The following is a 24,885-nucleotide window of genomic DNA, read 5'->3' on the forward strand; positions in this document are numbered from 1 at the left end:
AACAACTGAACCCAGTCAGCTATTAGTGATTTCAACAAATCACAGTTGGGTTAAGTGGGCCAAATTATTTGTAAATGCAGAATCTCTACTTAGTTTCTTCAGGAAATGCTTACTATCCCATAAGTCATTGTGCCACGAAGGTACTGGCTAGACTTTTGGCAGCAGTAGATGTGAGCTGGTCAGCATCCAGTCAGTGTTTGGGAAGTGATTTCTGAAAATCAAAGGTGTAACCTTCAGGGGTGTCAAACTCACATTACAGCAGCGTCACGTGACATATCGGGACTGCCCCCCCTTCACTAAACCCGGGGGTGGGGGTGGCCAGCACGTGATGCATCTGGCCACAGGCCGGGAGTTTGACAGTCCTGCTTTAGTTGGTTCTCCTCTCCAGCTCTTTCTCTTCAAGGACATGGTAGGCAAACGGATTTCTTTAACTGGGTTTATGTGTTTTTACAGAATGCTTATGTTTGTTTTGAGTTGAATAACCTTACATGCTGGCTGTATCATTTAACCAATCCCTTTTTTTAGTATTTTAGTTGAAAATTTCACAACTCACATATTTAATAAGTTGTGGGCAGAAAGTCATGGTGAGCAAGGATATTTTTCATATTGGTATTTTTTCCTGTCTTGTCCACTACCTAGTTCCACCCTATTAAGAATGAAATGTGAGTTAATCTGAAGAGCTGACTTTTTAGGGTTTAATTCTTTCTTTGTTTGCTGGAGGTTGTCCTGATGCGATCACGAGAGCTCGTTTCAGAGGAATTGGTAAGGCTCCAGAAGGATAACGAAAGCCTTCAAGGAAAACATTGTCTGCACATGTCTTTACAGCAAGCCGAGGACTTTATACTTCCAGAAACTGGAGAGGTAAGATACCTCTTGGTTAATTTTAAACAGATCCATTTCGGGCATAATATTGGGTAAGACATTCTTGCAATTAAAGTTTAGGAATAATGGCTATCACTTTTTTAAGATTAGAAAAAGAAACTTGTTTCTAGTAATTTATGTGAGTAGATCCACATGTTGATTATAATATTTATCTAAACTGAAATCTTAAATTAGTAAAAACTGCGACCCTATCTATGGTTATGCTTTGGTGTTTATCTGTCTTAAACTAGATAATTTCCAGTATATCTTGAACAATCACTATTTTTTTCACTCTAAAGCCGCCTGTACAATACTTTGTTATTATCTTATCTTTTTGTTTCATAAGAAAAAAAGAGTGTTTCTTAGTTATTTAGCTTCAAATCATACACTTTATAAGTTAAGTTCCTCCCATTTCTGCTTGGAAGCATTTGACATCAAGGAAGATATCTTATTACGCAATTGTGGTAATATATTTTCAAACAACATTCTAAGCAGGACTCTCTGAAATTGTTACAGTCTGGAATTGTTGCTCGGCATTTGTAGTAAATGGATTAATAGAAGAAAACAATATGACTTTACCGCTTGGTAATTATTATAACTCCCCTTGTTTTTCCAGTCATCCTTAACCTGAGTCCCTCCAGCTGTTAACTTATATAGGTTACATATCTGGAGGGAATAAGGTTGAGACAATTATATTAGGCCCCAAATTACATAAGCTGCTGGCCTTAAAAACACCTTTCTGATAACTGACAGCCCCAATGTTGCCCATGGGCTCAGGAACTTGCTCTTGTGTTAGACATTAAATTAACAAAGGTGTTAATTTAAAATTACTATGGAATATTTTTTAGTGTTAAATTCCTGCCTCTCCTTACCCTTAAAAAAAAAACCTGAAGAATCTAGAGAATTCTCTAGACTTGGAATTATTATATTTTAAAGTGTTCAAGACTACTGTTTCCCCTTTTGTATCTTTCCCTTTTGTCCTTTTCAAAATCAGTTTCCAATCAAAGTCCCCTTACAGTTTATTACATGATGGTATATGCATGCGGGAAGACAGTTTGATATATATATATATATAAGCCTTTGTTTCAGGGACTCCGTGAATTGGTCCTCAAGTATCGTGAAGACATTATTCGTGTACGAACTGCAGCTGATCATCTGGAAGAAAAACTGAAGGCAGAAATTTTATTTTTAAAAGAACAGATTCAAGCCGAACAATGTTTAAAAGAGAACATAGAAGAGACTTTGCAGCTAGAAATAGAAAATTGCAAAGAGGAAATAGGTGAGACTAGGGCTCTCTTTATATTTAAGCATCTTTCAGGGAACTCCACTTGCCTTCCTAATTTACTAGTCCCTCCCTAGTTAATCTGAGCTGAATATGAGTCCATAAATGAAATTAAAACCTTTCCCCATTTTTAACAGCTGCTGCATCCAGTCTAAAAACAGAATTGGAGCAAATAAGAGTGAATAAAGACCAGGTAACTTATCTAAAGATTTTGGGAGGTGCTCAGTACAGTATACCATGGCAAAAACCCTTTGATGTTCCCTCTGTGTACTTTGGATTACACGGGTCTCCTATTCAAAGGTCTTCATATCTGTCTCAAACAGAGAATAATTCTTTATTTAGTACTGCGGTTATTCTAAATTGTTAGGTGTGGAGGAAATGTTGTACATCTTCCTTCCTAGTTATGTTTTTTTTCTGGGTATAAAAAAGAACTGCTAACAGAGGGGCAAAATACATTTTGAAAGCATTTAAATGAGACCATCAAAATAGTGGTTCTTCATGCTTGTTCCCCTCTTTTCATGATAAAGTTTCTGCCTAAAATTGAGAACCATATTCAAGGCCATAAACTACTTTGGAATAATAGTAGTAAGGTACATGTCAAAGGACTAATTAATGCTGTTCTCAGATTTTTATGTATACCTGGCATAAAACTGCTTTCTCTGTGTATATCCTGACATCACACTGGCAAAACAAGTAGTCAGAAAACAGATGGTGTCAGGAACTTCTGAGCAGCAGAAGAGATTAAAATAATTGGTGATAGCTTCAGTGTTTGCTTTCAATAAGGGAGAAGTTTAAATAATTCCACAAAAGATTTTACAAAGCAAAAATGGATAGGCTGTAGAAGAGCCCTAAGTGGTTGGTTAGCACTGGAGAGCTTTTAGCCCATTCAATACATTCTTCCATTTTCACAGTTGGAATCCAACTTGAAAGAAAAGATACAGCAGTTAGAAAACTTTGAAGAGAGAGAAAATGATCTGGAAGAACAGCTGAAAAAGGAAATTGCCACAAAGGTAAGTAATTTTGTATGACTGACATTAAATGGCACTGAATTGCTATAATGGGAAGGGGGCTGATAGTGCTCAAGCCTAGTCATTGGTAGAGGAACTATTTGTCATTGTAACAAACAGTTCACAAAAGAAGGGACTTGAATGGGATCAATCCTGTATTTCTGAAATCAACAAAATCCAAAGACATTTGAAAGGAATACAGGGAACAGACAGACCGACAGCAAATTAGATTCAGTGCAATATGGAGGGTAGAAAAGGAGAACAAGCAAATGCAATTTCATGCACGTAGAGATGCGGTTTGGATAAATTACCTTGAAATAGTGCAGTACAGGTGGTAAGAGATCCCTCCTTTCCTAAAACCCTTCCAGTCTTCTCTGACTAGGAAGGCCATCATGAAGCTACATTTATAAGCCACACACCACCACCACCACCACCCATATCTCCAAGATGCAGAAATCATTGCTGTTTCCTTTCCCAGGCTAACTTAGAACATATGATGTTCGAGGAAAAGAACAAAGCTCAACGGCTTCAGACAGAATTGGATGTCAGTGAGCAAGTACAGAGAGATTTTGTTAAGCTTTCTCAGACCCTTCAGGTGAGATGATCACTTGGGAATGAAGGCAGTGAAAAGTGTCAATTCTTGGATTTTTCTAGCCACCAGAATTAGGTTTCTCTCTGATGTTTGTCCTATTCTTGCTCTACTTGGTTGCTCCTACTTTCCAAGGCCACAGGTTGTTCCCACAAATAATGAGTAAAATAGGTCTTGCTAAATTTTGTCCTTCCATAGAGTTATTTCATGCTCAGGGGAGAAATCTTTTTTTTTTCTCTTTGAGAATTCTAGAATGTAAGCGTAGGAAGTGATCTTGGAGCTTATCCAGGTCAGCTCCTTGCCTGGTGCAGAATCTACTATCTATTCAGGCTGTTTAATTTCCAACAGAGGAAAATCCACCCCCTTCCTAGGCAGTCTGTTACATTTTGGGAACAGCCCTTGCCCTTTGGAAATGTTTCCTGAGAGCCAACCCAGATTTTCCTCCTTAACTGTAAACAATTGTTCCTTGTCCTGCCTTCTGAAACCACTCTGAATTAATTACTCCCCAGCTTCTAGATTTTTGAAGACTGTTTTCATGTCTCTCTGTAATCTTACAGTTTCCAGGCTAAACATACCCAGGACCTCTGCCTATGTGTTTATTGATAAATAAACCTGCAGAACTTTAAACTTTATAACTAAGAGAAACTCAATCCCCTTACAGATAGTCATTCGGTTAATGTTATGTGTTGCTCATTTTTGCTCAGGTCCAGTTGGAACGGATCCGGCAGGCAGATTCCCTGGAGAGAATTCGTGCAATCCTCAATGATACAAAACTGACTGACATTAATCAACTACCTGAAACATGACAGCCTTGGTAGCAAAAGCTGCAAAGCTACATTTTGGTGTTTTTTTAAAAAACCCTCTTTATAGCAAAACCTTTAATAATTATTTAATTCTAACTGAAAGAGCAGAAGATGACACAAGAGCCATGGTCCAGGTTGTGTTTCTGGGAGGGAGAGGAAGGTTTTGTGGGCGGGAAGAAAGTTTCACACAGAGAAGATTGGCAGGATCCTGCAGGGTGTCTGCCTTCAGTGTAGTTGGACTTCTCCATATAACTCATCTACCTTCATCCTCCTGCCCCCCCCCCCCCACCCATGTGATCCTGGAATACAGCATTCCCTCCCTCCCTCCCTCTCATCCATACCCTGTTAAAATACTGTGATGAAAGTAATTGCTGAAAATCATCTCCTCCCATCCTACCCCAAATCTTTTGGAGTGAAGTTACACTAGCAAGTTGGGCAGAAGGGGAAAATAGTATATTGTATTAATATTTTATATTAAAATATGAATTTATTTGCAGGACACCGGGTTTTGGGTTTTTCTAGCTCAGTACATTTTTTGTACCTTGAATGTTGTGCTGGAAGAGCCCCAACTAAAAACATGGACAGAATATGGACTAAGAAGAGGATTAGAGAGAAGGCTGCAAATTTTCCAAAAAGAACCTAAGGCATAGGGGGGAAATGGATAATTAGAATGGGGAAATAAATTCATAAGACACAAAAGTCAGGGAAGTGAAGGTTAATCTTCATAGGAAAAAAAGCAAATCAAAATAAATTGCTTCAGTATCTTGCCTTACTCCCTCCCCCCCTCCCCCCCCCCAAAAAAAAGCTGCATTGCACAACATCAACATATGGCTGGATTCAGCATTACACTTTTCTCACTGAAATACGTGGAGTTGAATTAGTCAGATTTATCAATACACATTTGATTACCATGGCATAAAAAACTTAAAGCCTTATCATCCTTATAGTACAGAGGTGTTTTGCAAATCTCTACCCAGATTCTAGAAGGCCTTTAGCTTTGTATGTATTTGTTTAAAGATTGGGTTTAAAATTATACATTTAAGATAATGCTGCAACACCTCAGATAGGAAATGTTTGTGAAGCTGCAGTTATGTTTATGCTTGGACGGAATGCTTCTCTTGAAAAGCTCATGATACAGGTTTGGAAAATCTTGTTGTAGGCATAAAATCAGAACATGCAAGGTGCATTAAACTCCGTAATAGAAGGGTTCCAGAACCCAAATGCAATTGATTTGCTGTGATCCAACTCTGAGGGAAAAGGAAGATGCTTCTCAATTTAAAATATTTTTTTCCAGTCAGGGGGCTGCATGATTACCTGGGTTCCAATAAGAGCTTATAAACTCCTAGGAACTGTTTTAAATAGAATGAGTGTAAAGTAGATAAAATGTGTTTAATCTGTATTTCTATTGGATTTTTATTCTTGTGGTCAGGCAATAGTTGAACAGATGAATGTTGAAATGGGCTAATGGAGTTGCAAGCAACTGTTCATTCCCAATTTTTCCACACCTGCTACCAAGAGAGCAACTATCACTTATGACATTCATTTTCTAGACCAGAATCAATGTAATTGAATCATGTTTATTATTACTTGCTTCTTGAACAAGCAAGTATTGATTCAATATCTAGTTTGTAGATGGGTGTGAGCAGTTTGAATACCTCCCCATTGTTGAAAGAAAGCTATCACTCTATTTTACTTTTTGGGTGGGCAAAGACCATCAACTGAGTTTATCTGTTTCAAGTTTTCTGGATAGTAATTGAGGTGAGGAGGAAGAGAGGGGGCAACTTGATTCCATGTAAGTTCTAACTATGTAACTGGTACAAAATCAAAAAGCATTTGCTGAAGTATTTCAGAATCATTGGGGAAAGAAACGATTTGGAAGAGAACGCAGGGAAGATAGATCTGTTTTACTACATTTAAAATTTATACATATAATTAAACAAATATTGACAATGTAATACTGTAACCTCTACAAACCTGAGAATAATATGCTGCTAGTTCACACAAATGTTTAAAAAAGGGAAAATTTGTTTTAATGGCAGGAAATCCCCATTTTTCAATTGATCTTGAAAATGAATTGCTTTCATAATTAACTTTTTTTTAAAAAGGCTGTATGACTCTGACTTTTTTTAATGTAAAGGAATAATTAATTTATGCCATTAGTTTTCAGTTCTCTCATTCAAAGGCTTAGCTACTACAAATAGGCATAATGCAGTGACCAGTACGGATTTAAATAGGGATTGTGTGCAAAATGAGAGGAAAGAACAGTTGAGGCTGGCTCTGGTCTGTATACTTGTACAGTCCTTTTGTATGCAAAATGTATACTAAAAGGTCAAAGAATTACTGGAAGACTTGTACAGTCTTAATAAGTGCACAATAGGTTCTTCCAACATGTCAAATGGTTTACTTTCACTTTTGTATTGCTATGGCATAACTATATTGCTTCTAACAACACAGTGTGGCCAAGGATAAGGGTGGGAGATGGGTAAGTAATCTATAAAGCCCCTTACTTAAAAAAAACTAGCCTTCAAATTCCACACTTTTGGAATTATATTGCATTCCAGCAAAAGCCACTGGTGTCCTGTGAAATTGTGGATGTAAAATTATCCTGTCTATTGAATTAAAAAAATGTAACCATTTGTTAACTGTATTGGAGGTGTATCCTGCAAAAGTGTTCCAAATTAAAGGAGAAAAGTCTTGCAATTCTTTTCATACCTTCTTTCTATTTAACTGTATTGTATTGATGATTTAAGAAGGGTCCATACAGTTAGCTCAGAAAATGATCTATATGGAAAATTTTGGTACAGTGGTTGTATTGATTTTTATTTTGAAATGAACAGTGTGTTATTACAAACATTTAAGTGGAAGTCCCAAGAAGTACAAAGTTCCCTTATTTTCCCCCACGAAGTATCAAAAGGGCGGAAGTCAACTGTCTTTAGCATCATGCCTTCTGCAGAACGCTGCAACATACGTTGTAATCAGATGCATCCTCTAATGAGTATTTAATAGTGGATCTTTTTGTAAAAATAGTTCAGTTTATAAATTAATAAAAATGCAGCTGGTTACATTTAATATTCCAACAACGTAAGTCTGTAGTCTAATGACTAAAAGGTGACATGATTCCTGATGTCATTTATTTGTTTCACCATCTCCTGAATGTGTTCTCCCCTGAAAGAAAAAAAAAGTTTTCTTTATCTCAGTATTGAACAAGGATAGTAAGAAAGACAGTTTGTAATTGAAATCTTTAAATTTGATGTATTTTGGTTAGTCCAGTAATTTTTATGTATAACTAATACCTACAGAGTCTCACAAATTGCCTTCCTCTTACTGGAAATATATACTGGGTGTGTGTGTGTGTTTTTTTGGGGGGGGGAGAGGGAAAGTTGTCTGTCACTCTCACAAAGCTAATAAACACACAAATATTTAGGACCTATACAACTCTGGCCAGATCATAACACTATATACAGAGTTAGTATAGCAGCTGTCAGCAACCTAGAAACTCAACCAAGATGGAAGCCTTTGCACCATGCATGCATTTGCCATTAATCAAATATTAATTATGCAAGAAAATAATCAAAGCTCAGCAAGCAATTGACTCACTCCTCTTTCAGAACAGCTTGGATACATTTCCTCTGATAGGTGCTGAGGTTGATGCTCGGCTTCTGTGGACTATTTCCCTTCTCCATTTTTCTCTGCTGGTAATCCTTTTTCATTTTAACCTAGAGTACAGGGAAGCAATATGGAGAAACACCTCAAAAGTTACTTTTATTGTCCTCATAAAGGAGAATATTTGTAGCTCGGGGTTGAAATGAGGGGTTCAGACACCAAAATATAAACTGACAACAGCACTCCTTACTTGCACTGATGATGTTACCTAGTTGGGGTAATGAAATGTCTGCAGGATAACAAGCAATCTCAGAGAGCGGCAAGGACCCTCATTTTATTTTTCTAGATGTTTTTAGAAATGAGAACCACTTGCCTGCTTGATACCATTGCCTAAATGCCGCAGTTGTTCTTGTATTGTTTGTAGCTCCTTCTTCATATCCTTTTCACTATCCGACAGGACAGGCAGCTGTGAGTGGAAACTACGGAGAACTTTCTTCATCCTGTAGACACAAAAAGAATGTCAGGTTTCTAACAAGCGGCAGTGGAGATGGGGATTCGCTATGCCTTTTCAGAGTACATAACCAAATATCTTCTCAGAATAGTGCTACACTTATACAATGTATAACCATTCCATTCAAATTTACTTGTAGATTTTAGTTTCTTATTTGGTGAGGTGTGATGTACACTTTTGTTCAAAAGTAAATTAGTTTCATTTTGCTAATTAAATGTTAGCACACTTATTGGTTACTCTAGCTGTTTGATGTTTGACAAGGAAAAAGAGGTACAGTAATAATTTTTAGAAAAGTAGCAGCCCCTTTTTTCTAAAAAGCTAAACACTAATAAAACAATTTTCATTGAACTAAACAATAATAATTGACTTTGGTTTGACTTGGCAGAATCTGTGAACCCAGAATTTTTATCTGGTATTTAAGTGAAACAGTTCCAGGAGTAAAACTGCTTATCCATTTTCATTTTACTGGGTGTGTAGCCTGCAACTGCCTTTCTATAAACTAGGCTTTCTTCTATTAACACATGTATTATAATTTAGAAAGTAGCTCAGTTTAATGACTGGGCTTCTAAGCAAGTCTACAACAGTTTCTTTAGCAAGAAGTTAGATAATTGCAGTTATTTCAGCTAATCAGAAGAGCCTATAGTAAGATATCCTCACCTGTTCACAATATCCTCTTGTTTCTCTTTGGTTTCTTCATATTTGTCAGCCAAACGCTCTGCCATCTCTCTCAAGCTTTTTCTGTATGAGAAAACATGTTATTTTCAGAACAGCAACACACCTTTGTTTTTTTTTACACGTTACAGCATTACGATACACAAAACGTATTTATTCCTTGAGTAATTTCATGCAATTTCTAGTGGATACATTCATTGCAAATCAACTTCTATGATCTCTAGTAGCAGCATCTATGAGGAACCAGAAGAGCACTAAAATACAGAATGTACAACTTGACTTAAGTTTCACCTAAAAGGAGCTAAATGTTAGGCCTGGTAATGTTAAAGAGGATAAAGGAAAATCAGCAACCTGGATCAGTAGTCATACAAATTGTTTCCTATAATGTCTGGCCCTCCCAGTCTATGATAGGTGCATTTGTCTTGTTCAGTAGTATCTATTAATATACGGTACAGCAGTAGCTCTCCAAAATCAAGCACGAGTTTTGCAACTCCACAACCCAAGTCCTAAAGGTAATTTTCCAAAGGGTAACTGGACTTTCTTGGGGTTTTTTTCTTTGACAAAAATTCACTTCTCATCCAAGGAGCTTTTTCAGTTCCACTCCTTGAATGAAAAGTGAAATATTTTCAAGGAAAAAAAAACCCAAGAAAGACTCATTGCCTTTTGGAAAAGCACCTTTGGGACAACCATGACCTGGATGATTTGAGGATCTCCATAAGTGGTAGGATTCAAAAATTTTTACTACCGCTTCTGTGGGCGTGGCAGGGGAAGGGTACTGTAAAATCTCCAGTCAGAGGTGGTATTTGCCGGTTCTCTGAACTACTCAAAATTTCTGCTACCGGTTCTCCAGAACTGGTCAGAACCTGTTGAATACCACCTCTGATCTCGAACCCAAGCCATTCGAGCTATTGAATGTGTGTGAATCTAAAATACTTTCTGTACAAAAAGAGTCTGCATCATTGACTTTTGCTACTTCCATGGGACAATCCAGAAAAGCCATCATAATTCTTTGTGTAATTTTGCTCTAAACCATTCCATCTAACTGTGAGACAAGTTTCCTCTCCTGAAACTAATCAATTTTGGATCTCTCATAACTCTCATTCGTGGCAGCTAAGGAGCATCCAGCCCCACCCTAGCATCTCCGTCTGGTGGGGACTCCTGTTTTCAGCCAAGGAGCCAATAGTTGATTAGATAGGATTAATAACTTCTCTTCTCGTTTTGGATTTCTCATAACTCTCATTCGTGGCAGCTATTCCATACATTTAGATGAACTGCTTGTGTTGCAGCTGGCCAAAGAACTAGCTAGTGAGAACTCATGCGGAACTTGCTTTTCCTAATATTCATCTCCGGTTCCTTGTCAGTCATCTACACTGTAAGCCCTAAAAGTAGTACATGTTGTCCTGCTCAAATAAGTCATTCTAAGATACTTTTTGGCTGAGAAATAAAATGTATATGGTTTAAATCAATAAAGTGTGTGTGTGGGGGGGAACGGCTCACAAATGGGTTGGCCTTTACCTTTCTTCTCGACAGCAGTCTAGATCTTCTACCTGCTTTTTTTTCTGTTCACGCAGCAATTTCACTCTGAGGCGGAGAAAAGATTTAAAGGTTAGATGGGAAACAATGCCTCAATCTGTGCATATTTTGTTTTCCTCTAACCACATTTGTTAAGTAAGATATTGCAGAAGATAAACACCTAAGGCTTTAATATTTAAATTAAATTAAAATATTCAAAAAGCAACTATTAACTCTTCTATTCCAAGGACAGAAAAATGTAGAAACATTAAGTATAGTTAATGGGGAGAAAATGGGATTTCTTTTCATTTGCAGTGTGTGTTAAATAAATCACTGGGGAAGCAGAATAAATGCTTTTCTCAGAATAGTAGAGATTATTTTTTAAAGTAATGTTAGGTTTATCAGTCGTATTACACTTAAGTCAGCAGAAAATTAATACTAGGGCAGGGAGTAAATAAAAGATGATTCAAAATGCAATTTTAGACCTTTATTGAAGTGTTTTGATAACATACAGGCAGAAATGTTCATTTTTAGAAATATTGTTATACACGTTACAAATCATTTAAGTGCCCTTTTTTGAAACATTGGATCCAATAAAAAAAATTAGTGGCACTTCGAATTATTCTCTATTTTATTTGGGGCAGCAGAATCTTAAGACTCAAAAACCCTCGTTTTAGTCACTGTAAGAAAATGCTGAAATGACTTGCTACATTTAGAATTTAGAAACGTAGAAACAAAGAGCCACGGTTACCTTCTCTGGATTTCTTCTCGAGCCAAGTCCTGTTTTAGAATATATTCTTCCCTGAATACTTGGGTGGCTCTGCTTAAAAGCTGAAGGCATTCTTCTGGGGGAGGCGAAGATTCTTTATCTGCAGCTCTTTAAAAAAAAAAATAAACAAACATGGGACATGCAAGCTTGGAAAATATATACATGACGTATATATATAAACATCTCTGAGGGAGATGGGCAGTTGAAAAGTATGAAATAGATGATAGACAGACAGACAGACACTGAACACTTCATCTAAAGCAGGGGCCTCCAACCTTGGCAACTTTAAGCCTTGTGGACTTCAACTCCCAGAATTCCTCAGCCAGCAAAGCTGGCTGAGGAATTCTGGGAGTTGAAGTCCACAAGGCTTAAAGTTGCCAAGGTTGGAGACCCCTGATCTAAAGTACTCAAATATTGAAATCAACATTTGATAAAGTTCCCTAATCAATTCCCCACATCCCTTAGTCAACCAGAAGACACTATTCTATGAGCATAATAATTCAGTGGAACCAACAAGATGGCTTGTATTCTCTGAATCTCTTACCAGCCGTGCATGACAGAAGAATAACAGATTTAGGGCAATAGCAGAAAAGATGCAAAAACAGCCAAATACAGAGTGGGAGATTTTCAGCCAGAAAAAGAAAAGTGATCATGAGTCCACTGAAAAGATCAAGCTTTGGTGGTCCATCCCAAACAAGATGCAGTTTGCCAATTGCAGCAATGAGAACCCACAGCCAAAACAAAGAACAAGCAACCACAAGCTCTCCCCAAGGCTTGGAAAGGGTCTATCTTAGCACATCGGTGAAGCAAAGCAGCAAAGTCACAACAGCAAAAAAATCCACTTTATGTCAAATTGGATTTTCACAAAGAAAAAGTTGTAGTACTTCAGCAACAATGGATTTGCAGAGGTGCGACACAAGATGTTCCGGATATGTCTCTCAAAGGAGTCCTGTGATTCAGCTAGGATGCGGAGAGGTGTGGTAGACTTCTGTGGCTCTTCCTTGGTGCACAGAAGTGGAGGGCACGTTGGGTGGACTGCGGAACTGTCAAAACAAAGGTCAGGCACCTATGAATATCAATGAGTCTTCTCTGCCTTTTTTCTCCTTTTCAGCAAGTTCCTTGGATATTCACAACCCTCCTACCATTGCCAAAAAAAATGGCTTGTATTGCCATTGGCCCTTCCTATCCATAACTCTCATGCAGAAAATGTCAGAAAAGAGAGGCTTATTCAATGTTATACCTTGCTGTTAATACTTCTAGGAAGAACCCACTAAGGAGTTTCCCTCTTTTTCTATGAGAACAGATTAAAGAAATCAAAGTGGGTTTTTTCCCTCTCCCTGTAGCTAAGATGCCAGCAAAAAGCACTGCAGGGCCTACAAAATTGCAATAGAAGGAAAAGTCATCCCTTTCTTTTTCATCCAACACACTCTCCAGTAAAACATTCTTATGTCTAGTTTTCTTCCAAATTGGATTTTTCCAGGAAATCACAGCAAGATAAATGCTGAAGCCTAGTTTGGGAGGCACAATGTTCTTTTACTGTGAGAGAATCAATCTGGAAACCAGGAAAAAGACATATATTTTCCATTTGCATTATTGCAAGAAGCAGCAGAGATGCCCCATTACTTCTTCTGTTTTGAACAGGCTACGAAGTTATTAAACTATTGGTTGTGTAGGCCAGGGGTCCCCAACCACCGGGCCGCGGACCGGTACCGGGCCGTGGAGCACTCTTTACCGGGCCGCAAAGAAAAAAATTTTTTAAAAATGGCGGCTTTCTTCGCCTTCGGTGAATGCTGCTGGGATCGGGGATCAAGGACACAAATGAAAGAAGGGGAGGGAGGAAGCAACCGAAGCCTGTCCTGCTCTCTGGCTCAGCTCTCTCAGTCGCTTTTCGCTCCTCCACCAGCCCAGGAAGAAACTGCTTCAAAGAAGCCGGAGTGTGGCTTTTCCTGTCGCCGCAGCTTCCCGAGCGCCCGTTTCACCCCCACCCCACCCGCCCGCCCGCTCGCAGTTCAATCCACAGTGCTCCGTTCTGCCTGCCTGCCTGTCTGGTTGTTTGGGAGCAGCTTCGGCTGAGAATAATAACTATTCGCCTCTTTTTATCAGCCGAAGCTGCTCCGAAGCAGAAGGCAGGCAGGCAGGCAGGTAGAACGGAGCACTGTGGATTGAACCGCAGCGGGCGGGCGGGCGGGTGGGGTGAAACGGGCGCGGGAAGCTGTGGCGACAGGAAAGCCACCCCACCCCCCACCCCGGCTTCTTTGAAGCAGTTTCTTCCTGGGCTGCTGTAGGAGCGATAGAGTGACTGAGAGAGGAACGAGGCAGACACCTGAGGGAGGGAGGGAGGCAGACACCTGAGGGATGGGGCTGAGGGAGGCAGGGCCGAGGCGCTCCCTGAACTTGGTGGTTTGCTGGCAGACGTTTTATTACCCGACTAGGTAACAACATCAGATGTTACCTAGTCAGGTAATGAAACGTCTGCAAGCAAACTACCAAACTCGGATTCTCCCCCCCGGTCCTTGAAAAATGTTTCTGCTTGAAACCGGTCCCTGGTACAAAAAGGTTGGGGACCACTGGTGTAGGCCATGAATTTTGCAGATCTTCACTAAAATACTATACTTCATAGATATTTTAAACAAAAGCGGAGCATATAAAGGTTTTTGTCTCTAGAAATACTTAAAAGAATTCAAGTTCAATGAGAGCTGGTGCCAGCAAGCATATCACAAAGGAGTTAGCCAAACAACTGATTCATAAGGGGGAAAACAGATATGCTTTCAAGAACAAGGTAATGTTGTAATTGAAACAAGGAAATCTAAAAATCCATGTCAACCAAAATCTGAATCCATTATATGTAATCTGAGGAGAACTTCTAAATGTGAAGCAATGCTTAATACTGCAATTTGAATCTGTGGGTAACCTTGATAAGATCAAGCCACCTCAAATCTAAAACATTGTTTCTCAGTTTTGGAAACTTTATGGCGGGGGACTTCAACTCCCCAGAATTCCTAAGCCAGGTACACACACACACACACACACACACACACAACGCACACACACGATGTGTGTTTTGTGTGTGTGTGTGTGTGTGTTGTGTGTGTGTGTGTGTAAATGTATGCCTGCATATGTAAACAGCAATGCTTTTCACTTGTGAAAAACTTAAAAGTAAATAGGCATAGATTATAAATGGCTTCATACTTACAGAAGAGGCCTGGTAATGCATTCATAGGTCCTGGTGATGCAAACCATTGTAGGGCCCAGAATATCCGAGACAATCCAGAACCCTCTAATTGCAGCAGGTTGTCTACAGGAACAAAATATCTCTTTACACATCTCTCCTAGCAGTCTTAGTGGCAGAAGAACAGCCATCTTTACTATATTCAGACTAAAAGGCAAAGGCTTCCTCCCACATGTACTGCCTGCTTCTTAAAAAGATTTAGGTGATTATTTCTGGATTCCAGGCATGTTCAGTTCACGAGTCCTGGAAGTGACTCGTTGCCTTCCTTTTTTCTAGCACAATCCTTCCTAAACAAATGTTTGACAACTGTATCTATTTATTTATGCAATTCTCAGATCACCATGGCTCTGGGACACTTATCATTTATTTATATAATTTATTATAAGCACAATAACTCTGGCATGCTTAAAAATAAAAGAAAAAATACAACTGGAGACAGTATCTCAAGTAGCCAGGTATATACCATGATTACAACCTCCTTCATCCCTAATCCACACAATCACTCTTCATGCCTGAAAAACACTCCAACATATCTGAACAGTATAAAGTTGGGGACTAAGACATTTAAATATATAAAATGAAAGATCCAACCTATAATGATTCTCTTGAACATTATTTTTCCTATAACTTAAAACTCTAGTTGAGCAAGGTAAATGCAGTACACGTGACCCCCACCCCCCAGTCTCTATCCCAAACACATGTACAAAATTAACAAAGCCAACATACTCTTCACTGTTTCATATGTTACAACAATTATCTGTAAGAGTTATTGAGCACAAGTCTCCAAAGATAAGCTGCATGAAGAACATCAACTGGCTCCTACCTGCATGGTAGAGGCTTGGTACACAGGATATGCTCCACAAAGCACTTCTGTTCTGCCCCGAGCTCCTGCAAACTGTCTTTGTCTTCCTCGTCTGAAACAGCAAGTCCACTAATTTAATGCAAAACCCTAGCTCCAATTTGCAGGATTCAGGTATCACCACAAACTACCCTATTCATTTGATCTATTTTTATATCACATTTCTGTATTAAAAAACAAAGATAAAAACCAAAATAAAACAAGTTTGTAATGTAAAAGCATTTATAAATATGAACTATGCATGTTAAAAGGGAGGGAAAAAATACATTTAGGAAATACGAGTTCCCACAGAAAGAGGTCTGATGAAAAATAGGATCCAAGACAGACATACTGCTAGAAAATATAGCAGTATTTGCTTCCCAAATATCAGTGAGAGAGCACTCCAAAGAGTAGAAGCCACCAAATTTGAAGGCTAGTTAGGAACACATTAATATCTTAGCTTTTAAATATACATTAAACTCAAGGCAATGACAAGAACCTAAATATGTATTTTTAAGAAAAACTGAATTACAAGCCAGGAAGACCAAGTTACTTACCAGAACCAAGGAATTTGTGTAGTTTGTTGATCCAGGGGAGTCCGATACTATGTACACCAGCATCATGTGTGCAGTGGTAGCGAGAAGAGCATTTGGGATCTGAGCAACATAAGCATGGTTTTGTATTAATTGATGACCAAATTGACACAAGACAGATTTCACACTGTATGTACATGAGTTTTAAAATGGAAATCTGCCAGCTTTCTTATATGAAGCAGTTCCATCATCTCCCAACACTTCAGTTGCTCATGACTATGTAGTAAAACAACTTGAAAAATAAGGCAAGGGATTTACAGAAACAATTTTGCTTTGACTATATCTAAAAAAATGATATCATTGTAATAGGATTATTAGCCTCTCTGATTATTTGCAATCTCTACTCAAAATATGAACTGTATAGATATTTGCCTTATATCTTTACATACTGTACTACTTTCAGTGACACCATACAATGCTGTGCTTCTCTACTGAAACGATCTACTGTGTTCAACTAAGCCCACACATTAAGTTGTATAAGAATACCATTTCAAGGTCACATTTGCAACTCTCATTTTATTGTCTCAGTTGTTCTATAAGGTCATCCAGCCAATATTAGACTTAACCAGGATTTTAATTCCCTGCTCCTGGTACAATGCTCGAGCTTTCCAGATGTGTATTTTTTTTTAAAAAAAATAAATTATATATGCCCTAAAAGGCAGATTGATCATATAATAAATGGAGATGAAAGAGAACAAATATAAGACAAGTAATGACCCATGTTCTTACCTCTGTGCAATTTCATTGGACAGGAGAAATCTGACTCTATAGGTTCTTCCCCTTCTCTGGAAGCTAGTCTCAGAGCAAGTTCCAATTCAACACACTCAAACACATAGAGTGATGGAATGAGGTCAGCTCGGGAATCCCAAGACTTCATAGACTGCAGGGAAAATGGAAAGATTATATTAACATTTTTCAAGTCATGATTCCCTTGAGACACATTGGGTTAATAGCAATAGCATATAGTCCTATATACTGCCTCAAAGAGCTTTACAGCACAATATACAATATAAGCATTATTTGTATGTTGCCTCCAACAATCAGGGTCCTCATTTTGCCAATCTCAGAAGGTTGGAAGGCTAAGTCAACCTTGAGCCGGTTATTCCAATGACATAGAACAGAACTGCATTAAGTGGCACTCACTTTAGCTTCAATCAGTAATCAATCAGGTTAAATGTCTGTCAAGGGTACATTCTCCCCTTTCCAGCAGTCACTTGAATGGTTAGGATAAAACGTATTTCTTGGGTAGACATAACACATTTCAAACTGTTTGTATTTGAAGTCAACTCTGCACAGCAATATAACTGTAAGGCAGCGATGGAAAACACTGGAGAAGGTAAAAGCTACTTCTCAGTCCCTCAATCTTCTATCTAGTTTCCCTAGAAGGAGCACACCCAAAGACTTTAGCATATTATTTAAAACTGGGGTGAATGGATTAAGAAAGGTGACAGAAGGAGGGTTTCCAAATTATTCTAAAGCCTCTCTGAAAGACATCCAAATGTCAAAATTATGAAACTGAAAGTCATCAGTTTTATTACTGAATTACAGTAGTGAAAAAAACTGGAGAGCAATATGCAACCTATGGGCTGGCTACTCACAATCACTAGAACATTATATTGTAACACTACACTGTTTATTATACCTCAAATTAATATGCAAGATTGCTATAGGAAATCTGGAAATACAGCAAATGATCTCTTCTGTAGTCAGATAGCAATAGCAATAGCACTTAGACTTATATACCGCTTCACAGTGCTTTACAGCCCTCTCTAAGCAGTTTACAGAGTCAGCATATTGCCCCCACAATTTGGGTCCTCATTTTACCGACCTTGGAAGGATGGAAGGCTGAGTCAACCTTGAATCTAATGGGATTTGAACTGCCAAATTGCAGGCAGCTGACAGTCAGAAGTAGCCTGCAGTACTGCACTCTAACCACTGCACCACCAAGACTCAGATGCCTAAAAATATACACAAATGTTTTAAGGGATTTATACTCAGGCCATTTCACCCTCTAGCCCAGACTGTTTCTGGAAGAAAAAGCTATTTTTGGGGTGCTTAGGCATGGATCTGTTCTATCAATTAAAATTTGATTCGTTGATCTGGACAATGTTAGAGCTTACTGTATGCAGAACATTTTGTTTTACCACAGAACTAGAGATTCCTCTCATATATCAACACTCTTTCTCAAAAGTGCAAACTGTAGCAGTAACATACCATCTGTTCATCATCATCTTCTCCCTCTAGTACCACACAATGATAAAGCATCCCCGATTCGGTAGCAATCACTAGGATGTTAGGAACACAGGGAAGGCAGAGAACTGCACAAGCATCATAGCCATAATTGTCTTCAGCTGCGGGATACATCAGCAATGGGCCCAGCAGCTTCCCAAGGTTACTAGTGCTGGAATAATAATTTCAAGGTGAGTGGGAGGCTGTTTAATAGCATTAACTTTTATCATCACTGTCCTGCCAAATAAACCAAATTAACTGCTTGATAAAAGAAACTTTTCACTGTTTTCTGCAAAAATTGAGTTACTTGAGTTACTAGGAACTAAGAATGTTCCATGGTCTCGCATATTTAAAATTTATGCTGAGAAAAAAAATATTATATTTTATAAAAATCTAATGTAATGTCACTCCTGGAAGCAATTGCTTGAGCCATACCTCAGAGAAGTTACTTAGTTCTAAGCACTTCTAGGGACAGACCGGAAAAGGCTTAAGATGCTTCCTTCTTTTTAAAGAAATATGTAATTAATCAGACTTTCTAGATGTCATAATATTGTTGCTTTATTCATAACCATGAAACGTCCTCCATATATTTGCCTTGCATTGCATGCAAACCCTTTGTTTGCTCTTTCTTGACTCTCCATCAGTTTCACTGTAGTGCCCTAAATGTTAGCCCAATGAGAGAATGAGAGAATATTTGAAATATTTGGCAAAACCTTGCCAAAACTGGAATACTCAAAACCTATTGAGGCACAGTACCAGTGACGGAAGATGAAACGTGTTATTTAGAAACAGTTGATTTCCATTCAGCCTTTAAAAAAAATTATTTTTCAACCAGTGCCTTTATAACCTCCTATATTTGAAAATGTACTCTCTAGGTCAGATAGGCAAACTGAATGCCACTAAGTGAACTTTCTCAACCAAGTCTTTACCTGTGCAAGAGATTAATGTAGATCAGAAACGTCTCTCCATTTTCATACAGGATATACATAGGATATGCCAGCACATCCTCTTTCTCTCTCTGTCCAGTTACATTCTTAGGAAGTACCACTAGAGGTCCAAAGTCAAATGCCACTGCAGTTTCTCCTATCAATGCTGTATATGTTCTCCTGAAGAAGAAAAGGCAGAGGCTTTAGTCAGCAGTGTCTCTAAACACAGGTCCAGTTTTGAGGCGAACAAACAATAGCTGAACATGCCTGGAGAGGAGGAAGATTCACTCTTACCCCTTATTAAGTCTCAATGTTTCCTCATCAGCATCTGAAAGTGTTATCATTTTCACAGGTGTTTGGGGTGAACTCAAACTATAAATCCTATTAAAGAAAAAGTTTTTAATTAACAAAAACATCCCACATGATTATTTCTTCATACTGAATAACTACTGTATAAGTGTATATTTCAATTATGGTGAATAATTTTCCATATTGGTTGGCTTTTTTTGTTGTTGGCAGCAGCAGCAAAAGTATCCATACAAAACCAGTGATGGCTTTGTTGAGATCTGTTTTTTTGTTTCTTTGGAGTTATAACTCTCTTAAATACAATCCATTCAGAGCAAGAAAAGTTTACCTTATTGTGTTATCGGATGTTAATAGCACAACATGCGGCTCCAGAGTCTCACCGGGGTACCAAGCAGCATGCTTCAGGGTCAGAGATGATGAACTGGTGAAGAACCTTTCAGCAATAGGTATGGTGCTGAAAAACACATGTATGCATTTCAGCCACAAAAGATCTACTGTTCATTCATCTGTTGCCACGCTTTAAGCAGTAGCTCACATCTTACAATGGCTATACTATGAAAAGATTTATCCAGACTTTTGCAGGCCAACCGGCTAATTCTATGCCTCTGCTATGTCAGAGATAGAATTAGAATGGCTTGATATTTTTCTGACTGCTTTCCCAGTTAATCTCTATTAAAATTCTCCCTGCAATCTCAATTTAATGCTCCCTCTCAAGTCCCAAACTGGTTTCCAGAACACTTTCATGAGAATTTTTCTCCAAATGTTTCTACACACCTACTTTTTCATTGAAATCTTCAGCATCTACCTCCATACTGTAAGTAGGTATAACTGAAATGATGACACATTTCCAAAGCAAAATTCCCTGTAATGATCCAGACAAAGTAAGGCAAACGTATCACAATAAGATATACCATTCCAGGGTCTGAAATATCCACATCTGGACTTTAGGCCAAGTTTAACAAGAGTTATCCTCACTAACCCTCAGGCACCTGTTTGAAGCAGTCTGAACAACTGCTTTTCATAATGCAAATCAGCAATGTTCACAGGAGGAGTCAAAAAAGACAAGATAGCAATGGCCAAAACAACAAATCCAATCGCTGCCTCTGTCTATGTATGTGATACCTGGAGGGGAATGGATTACACTGCTGCATCTCCAGTCTTGTCAGTTTGATTCCCACCTTGGAGATGCTATTAAAGAACCTGCATTACTGAAAAGGGTCTCTTTAAATATTGGATAGGAGAACATTGGCAAACAAACTTCTATCCAGTGACCACTATGGCATAATAATCTTGAGGTAGCCTCATGATAAAGAGAAATGAAAAAGCAATATGAATGGAAATTCTACATACCTACAATTGATGGTAGATTTTCCACCTTCAAATTCAGAATTCTTTCCCCAACGTTTAGGTAACTCCAACACCATTAATCCTTTTGTTCCTATGAGAGCTACATGCTGTTGCATAGGACTTAAAACAGTTTGATACACTTCAAAGAAGGGTGAATTTATGCAGAGAAGAATCTGAAAACAAAAACAGGTTTGATTAGAGACATTTCTCACGTTAGCATAAGGACTGGTACAGTATGATAAGCCTTGGTTTGCTTAATTATGATTTATTGAATAATCTTGAATTGGGTATCTTTCCACAATGTGCAAAGTCATGAATCAAAATTTACAAAACATAATAATTGTGTTCACACAAAATGAAGCTTTTTAATCATAGTATTACTAGTAACTGCCAATGTTTAAGGATCAGTCTGAAAATAGATTCATAACTACAATAGAGGACTACAAAGTTGGCAGTCACAGACAAAAGGAATAATTTATTCTTCCAACTGAAACATGTGTGATGGATAGTCCTTGGACACTATGGAAAACAATTCCTGGTTTGTCAATGAAGCTTTATACTGTCTCTATTTATGTACTTCTTCTGATTCTCCCTGTTTAGCAAAAACTAAATTGTACTTCACTGTCTTGCCAATTTAAAATAAGACCAGAAAAGAATTACAGGAAAAAAAATCTCACAGAAATTGCAAGACTGTTTGGAGACTATTGCTTCACACTACAGGCAAAATCAAACGTTCACATGACCAATTTTTTTTCATGCATCTGCAATCAATCTACCTGTCAACTAACCAATATTTATACTACTTTTCATCTAATTTATGAGTCACCCCATAACAAAGTTCAAAGGAAGGGCAATTGTTAATAGTTTTTAATAACATTTTTAAACCTATTTGTTGGTTTTCTTTAACTATTGTACACTGCCCACTCTCTTGTGAGATGGATGGCTATATAAATATGATAAATTACAGCATTGCAAAAACAATCCATGTCAGTATTTGCATTATGAGAATGAGTGACATTAAATGCTAAAAATCAATTAAAAATTAACTGCAATCTCAGATACAAAATAAAATTATATTTAAGGGATCTGTGAAAGTGGACATTAACTTTGATGCCAAACAGGAGTTCAAGAACAGTGGCCATCTTGCTGTCTCTTACAGATGCCATTTGTATTTCTACACTAAATGCCCTCCTTTTTCCATGGAAACTGAACGTTTCTGATTCAACCCAAATTTACACATTCAATATTGGGGACAAAAGTGAGATTGCTTAAAGAGATCGGACAACCATTTGTCTCAAATGGTATAGGGTCTCCTGCTTCAGCAGGGGGGTTGGACTAGAAGACCTCCAAGGTCCCTTTCAATACTGTTGTTCTGTTAAATGCAGCCTAAGGGGGGAGGGATGCTCCTTCCACACAGGTGATGCACAAAGTTTACAGCCGTGTTCCTTCCTAGGCAAAGGAATGGTTCCCATAAACAAAACGCTGTCGTTTCAGCAAGGTGAAGCTGGGGAATTCTTCCAGATGTACTGCTCAAGGTATGCAGGATTTTTAAAAAAAAAAAACAGAAGAGGGAGTATCTTTTCCAGATGGAGATAACGCTCCCCCCCCCCCCCCATAGCTCGCAATTTTTACGATTACCAACATCGACATCATCGCTATAAAGGGGAGCCTCCGTGACCTGGCTTTCTCCTCTAAGAACCAGGAGACTCGCTCAAGAAACACCCCACCTGGTATGAGGCCAAGCTGTCCGGGTCGTCGCCAAGGTGCCTCAGGCTGAGGACGCAAAAAGCTGCTCGTTCTCGGTCCCACAGGAAAAGTTCTCCGCCGATGCCAAACATCAGATCCCTCGGGAGGGCTGGCCTGGCTTGCTCTGTCTCTGGCCCGGCGTCAGAGGCCTGCTCCTTCAGGCGACTCAGCACGGCATGGCGAGGCAGTTCGGCCCACCAATGGTCTCCTAAACCCGGCGACACTGCCGCCGCCGCCATGGTTACTTCAGCGAGGCGAGTGAAACGTTAGTCGCTTAATAGGCGGCTAAACGGATCTTGCCTAGCCACCTCAGACGGCCGAACTACAGCTCCCAGCGTGCATTTCGGCGGCCACCATAGAGTATACTCAAAAGTTGCTTGGCGGGTTTTCACTCTTCTCCCCGCCCTCCGGTTAGAAGTAAACACAAGAAGTTGTGGAAGTTTTTCCTCCCTCCATTCCTCCAAAAAGAAAATATATCATTTAGAAATACAAGTATAAGGTGTTGGCTTGGAAAGCAGGAGACTGTCAAGCCTAGGCCTCTCTTGGGCATGAAGGCCGTCCAGGTGACTTTGGATGTGTCACCCACTTCTCAGCCCAGTCCACCTCATTGAGGGCAAAATAGGAAGCAGGAGTAATAGGTACACAGGTGGTCCTGGACTTACAACCACAATTTAGCCAAAATTTATGTGGGTAAGCAAGACATTTTTTAAACTGAATTTTGCTCCATTTTACCTGTATTGTTTAAGTGAATCATTGCAGTTGTTAAGTTAGCAACACAATATGTGAACCTGTCTTCCCCATTGACTTTGCTCATCAGAAAGTTACAAAAAGGGATCACAGGATCCCGGGACACTAAAACTGTCATAAATATCAACCAATTGCCAAGCATCTGAATTTTGATCACATGAGCATGGGTGTGCTGCAACAGTTGTAAGTGTGAAAAATGATCATGTCATTTTTTCAATGCTGTTGTAACTTTGAATAGTCACTAAATGAACTGTTGTAAGTCAAGAATTACCTGTATTCACTGCCTTGAGTTGACCAAAATATATAAAAGGTAGGATAAAAAACTAAATAATAACCTTGGGAAGAACTTGAGGTGTATGAAGGCCAACACCAGCAACTGTGATTTAACTGTTGACCCAGCAGCCCAACACTGGCTCATTTTACCTGGTATAATGAATTAACAATCACACTGAGCAAGGGAAGTGGGTTTTCACACTTTTTTCTGTGCAGAATTAAAGAGAGGTACACTAGTCCAAACTAAGTGCTTCTGCTGAAATTCAAGCAGCTCTTTTTATACCATAAACATATATCCACATTGTCAGCCTTCAAGATTTTCTTCTTTTGCTTTGTATCTTTCGGCTGTCATAAGTAACGGGGGGAGGAGGGAGGACATGGTTATGGGAAGCAAGCTGGAGGTGTTACAAAACAGAACTGTATAAGTTGGGGGCGGGAGATTCTTGCTTAGGCTTCTATGCTATGCGCAGCTGCAACTCTTTATCAAAACATGTCAAGGTCAACTGACAGAGGCCTCATCACCACCTGGATGCTATACACAACTTTTAATTGGATGAGCCAATTGAACTATTGGGGGTGGGAACATTGCCATCACTTTGTATATGTGATTTACGCGCTCATTTTCTCAGATTCAGAGTTCTTTTGTTGCTACCACTTGACTTCCAGTAAAAGATATCTTTTCTCTAATTAATGGAGTCTAAGTATTTCTTTCTTGGATTTTGAATGGAGCGCCATCTGACATTATTCTGAATCTCACTTTACCAGCCCACCCGGAGAATTAATAAATTTACTTCCGAGGGGATCTGAACACAATGTCTAATCCAGCCAGCGACCAAGAAGACCTGGGAGCGACTGGAGGACCAGATTCCCTGCTGTTAGAGGCGGCAGGGGAAGCCGACTTGTTAGCAGAATTAAGTCTTGGTGAAAAACCAGCTGTAAAACCCAAATGGTCCCTGGCTGGAAGGATCCTGAGGAAAAGCCTCCTCCAGAAGTGACCACTACCCATCGGTGTGGAAGAGAAGAGCCATGGCAAGAGAAGGAA

General features: G+C 38.9%; 2 protein-coding genes across 6 annotated transcripts in view; one reads left to right on the plus strand and one right to left on the minus strand.

Moving 5' to 3' along the window:
- The window catches only part of RABEP1 (rabaptin, RAB GTPase binding effector protein 1), a 57,507-nt gene extending 50,265 nt beyond the window's left edge, over window positions 1–7,242 (plus strand). For 3 of the 5 annotated variants that reach the window (XM_026672418.2, XM_087957696.1, XM_087957733.1), the window contains 6 exons: window positions 721–861; window positions 1,951–2,140; window positions 2,281–2,336; window positions 3,055–3,153; window positions 3,629–3,745; window positions 4,444–7,242. In XM_026672418.2, the coding sequence (XP_026528203.2) occupies window positions 721–861; window positions 1,951–2,140; window positions 2,281–2,336; window positions 3,055–3,153; window positions 3,629–3,745; window positions 4,444–4,545 (705 nt within the window). In that variant the 3' untranslated portion in view covers window positions 4,546–7,242. The remainder of the gene's footprint in view (window positions 1–720; window positions 862–1,950; window positions 2,141–2,280; window positions 2,337–3,054; window positions 3,154–3,628; window positions 3,746–4,443) is intronic. The other 2 variants (XM_087957725.1, XM_087957714.1) reach the window with 1 other exon arrangement.
- Window positions 7,243–7,341: 99 nt separating this feature from the next.
- NUP88 (nucleoporin 88) lies at window positions 7,342–23,186 on the minus strand. Its single transcript, XM_026672419.2, has 17 exons — window positions 22,805–23,186; window positions 21,081–21,250; window positions 20,059–20,184; window positions 19,719–19,805; window positions 19,428–19,604; window positions 18,484–18,670; window positions 16,999–17,149; window positions 16,234–16,332; window positions 15,662–15,752; window positions 14,803–14,904; window positions 12,494–12,652; window positions 11,592–11,717; window positions 10,844–10,909; window positions 9,314–9,394; window positions 8,519–8,645; window positions 8,140–8,258; window positions 7,342–7,707 (listed from the first exon to the last, which is right to left on the minus strand). The coding sequence occupies exons 1-17, from the start codon at window positions 23,060–23,062 to the stop codon at window positions 7,644–7,646; spliced, it is 2,190 nt and encodes a 729-aa protein (XP_026528204.1). The 5' UTR covers window positions 23,063–23,186; the 3' UTR covers window positions 7,342–7,643.
- Between the last annotated feature and the right edge of the window lie 1,699 nt (window positions 23,187–24,885).

This window comes from Notechis scutatus, chromosome 1 (genome assembly GCF_049901735.1).
Source record: "Notechis scutatus isolate UNSWTSFEM ecotype Mainland chromosome 1, rNotScu1.2, whole genome shotgun sequence".
Classification (NCBI taxonomy): Eukaryota; Metazoa; Chordata; class Lepidosauria; order Squamata; family Elapidae; genus Notechis; species Notechis scutatus.

Excerpts from the sequence above, each read along its gene's own strand:
- NUP88 (XM_026672419.2), bottom strand. The coding sequence starts at position 23,062 with ATGGCGGCGGCGGCAGTGTCGCCGGGTTTAGGAGACCATTGGTGGGCC. Across the intron at positions 19,806-20,058 it reads ACATCCGATAACACAATAAG|GATTTATAGTTTGAGTTCAC; the intron begins GTAAACTTTTCT and ends TTTCTTTAATAG. Across the intron at positions 9,395-10,843 it reads GACTGCTGTCGAGAAGAAAG|AAAAAGCTTGAGAGAGATGG; the intron begins GTAAAGGCCAAC and ends TTTCTCATACAG.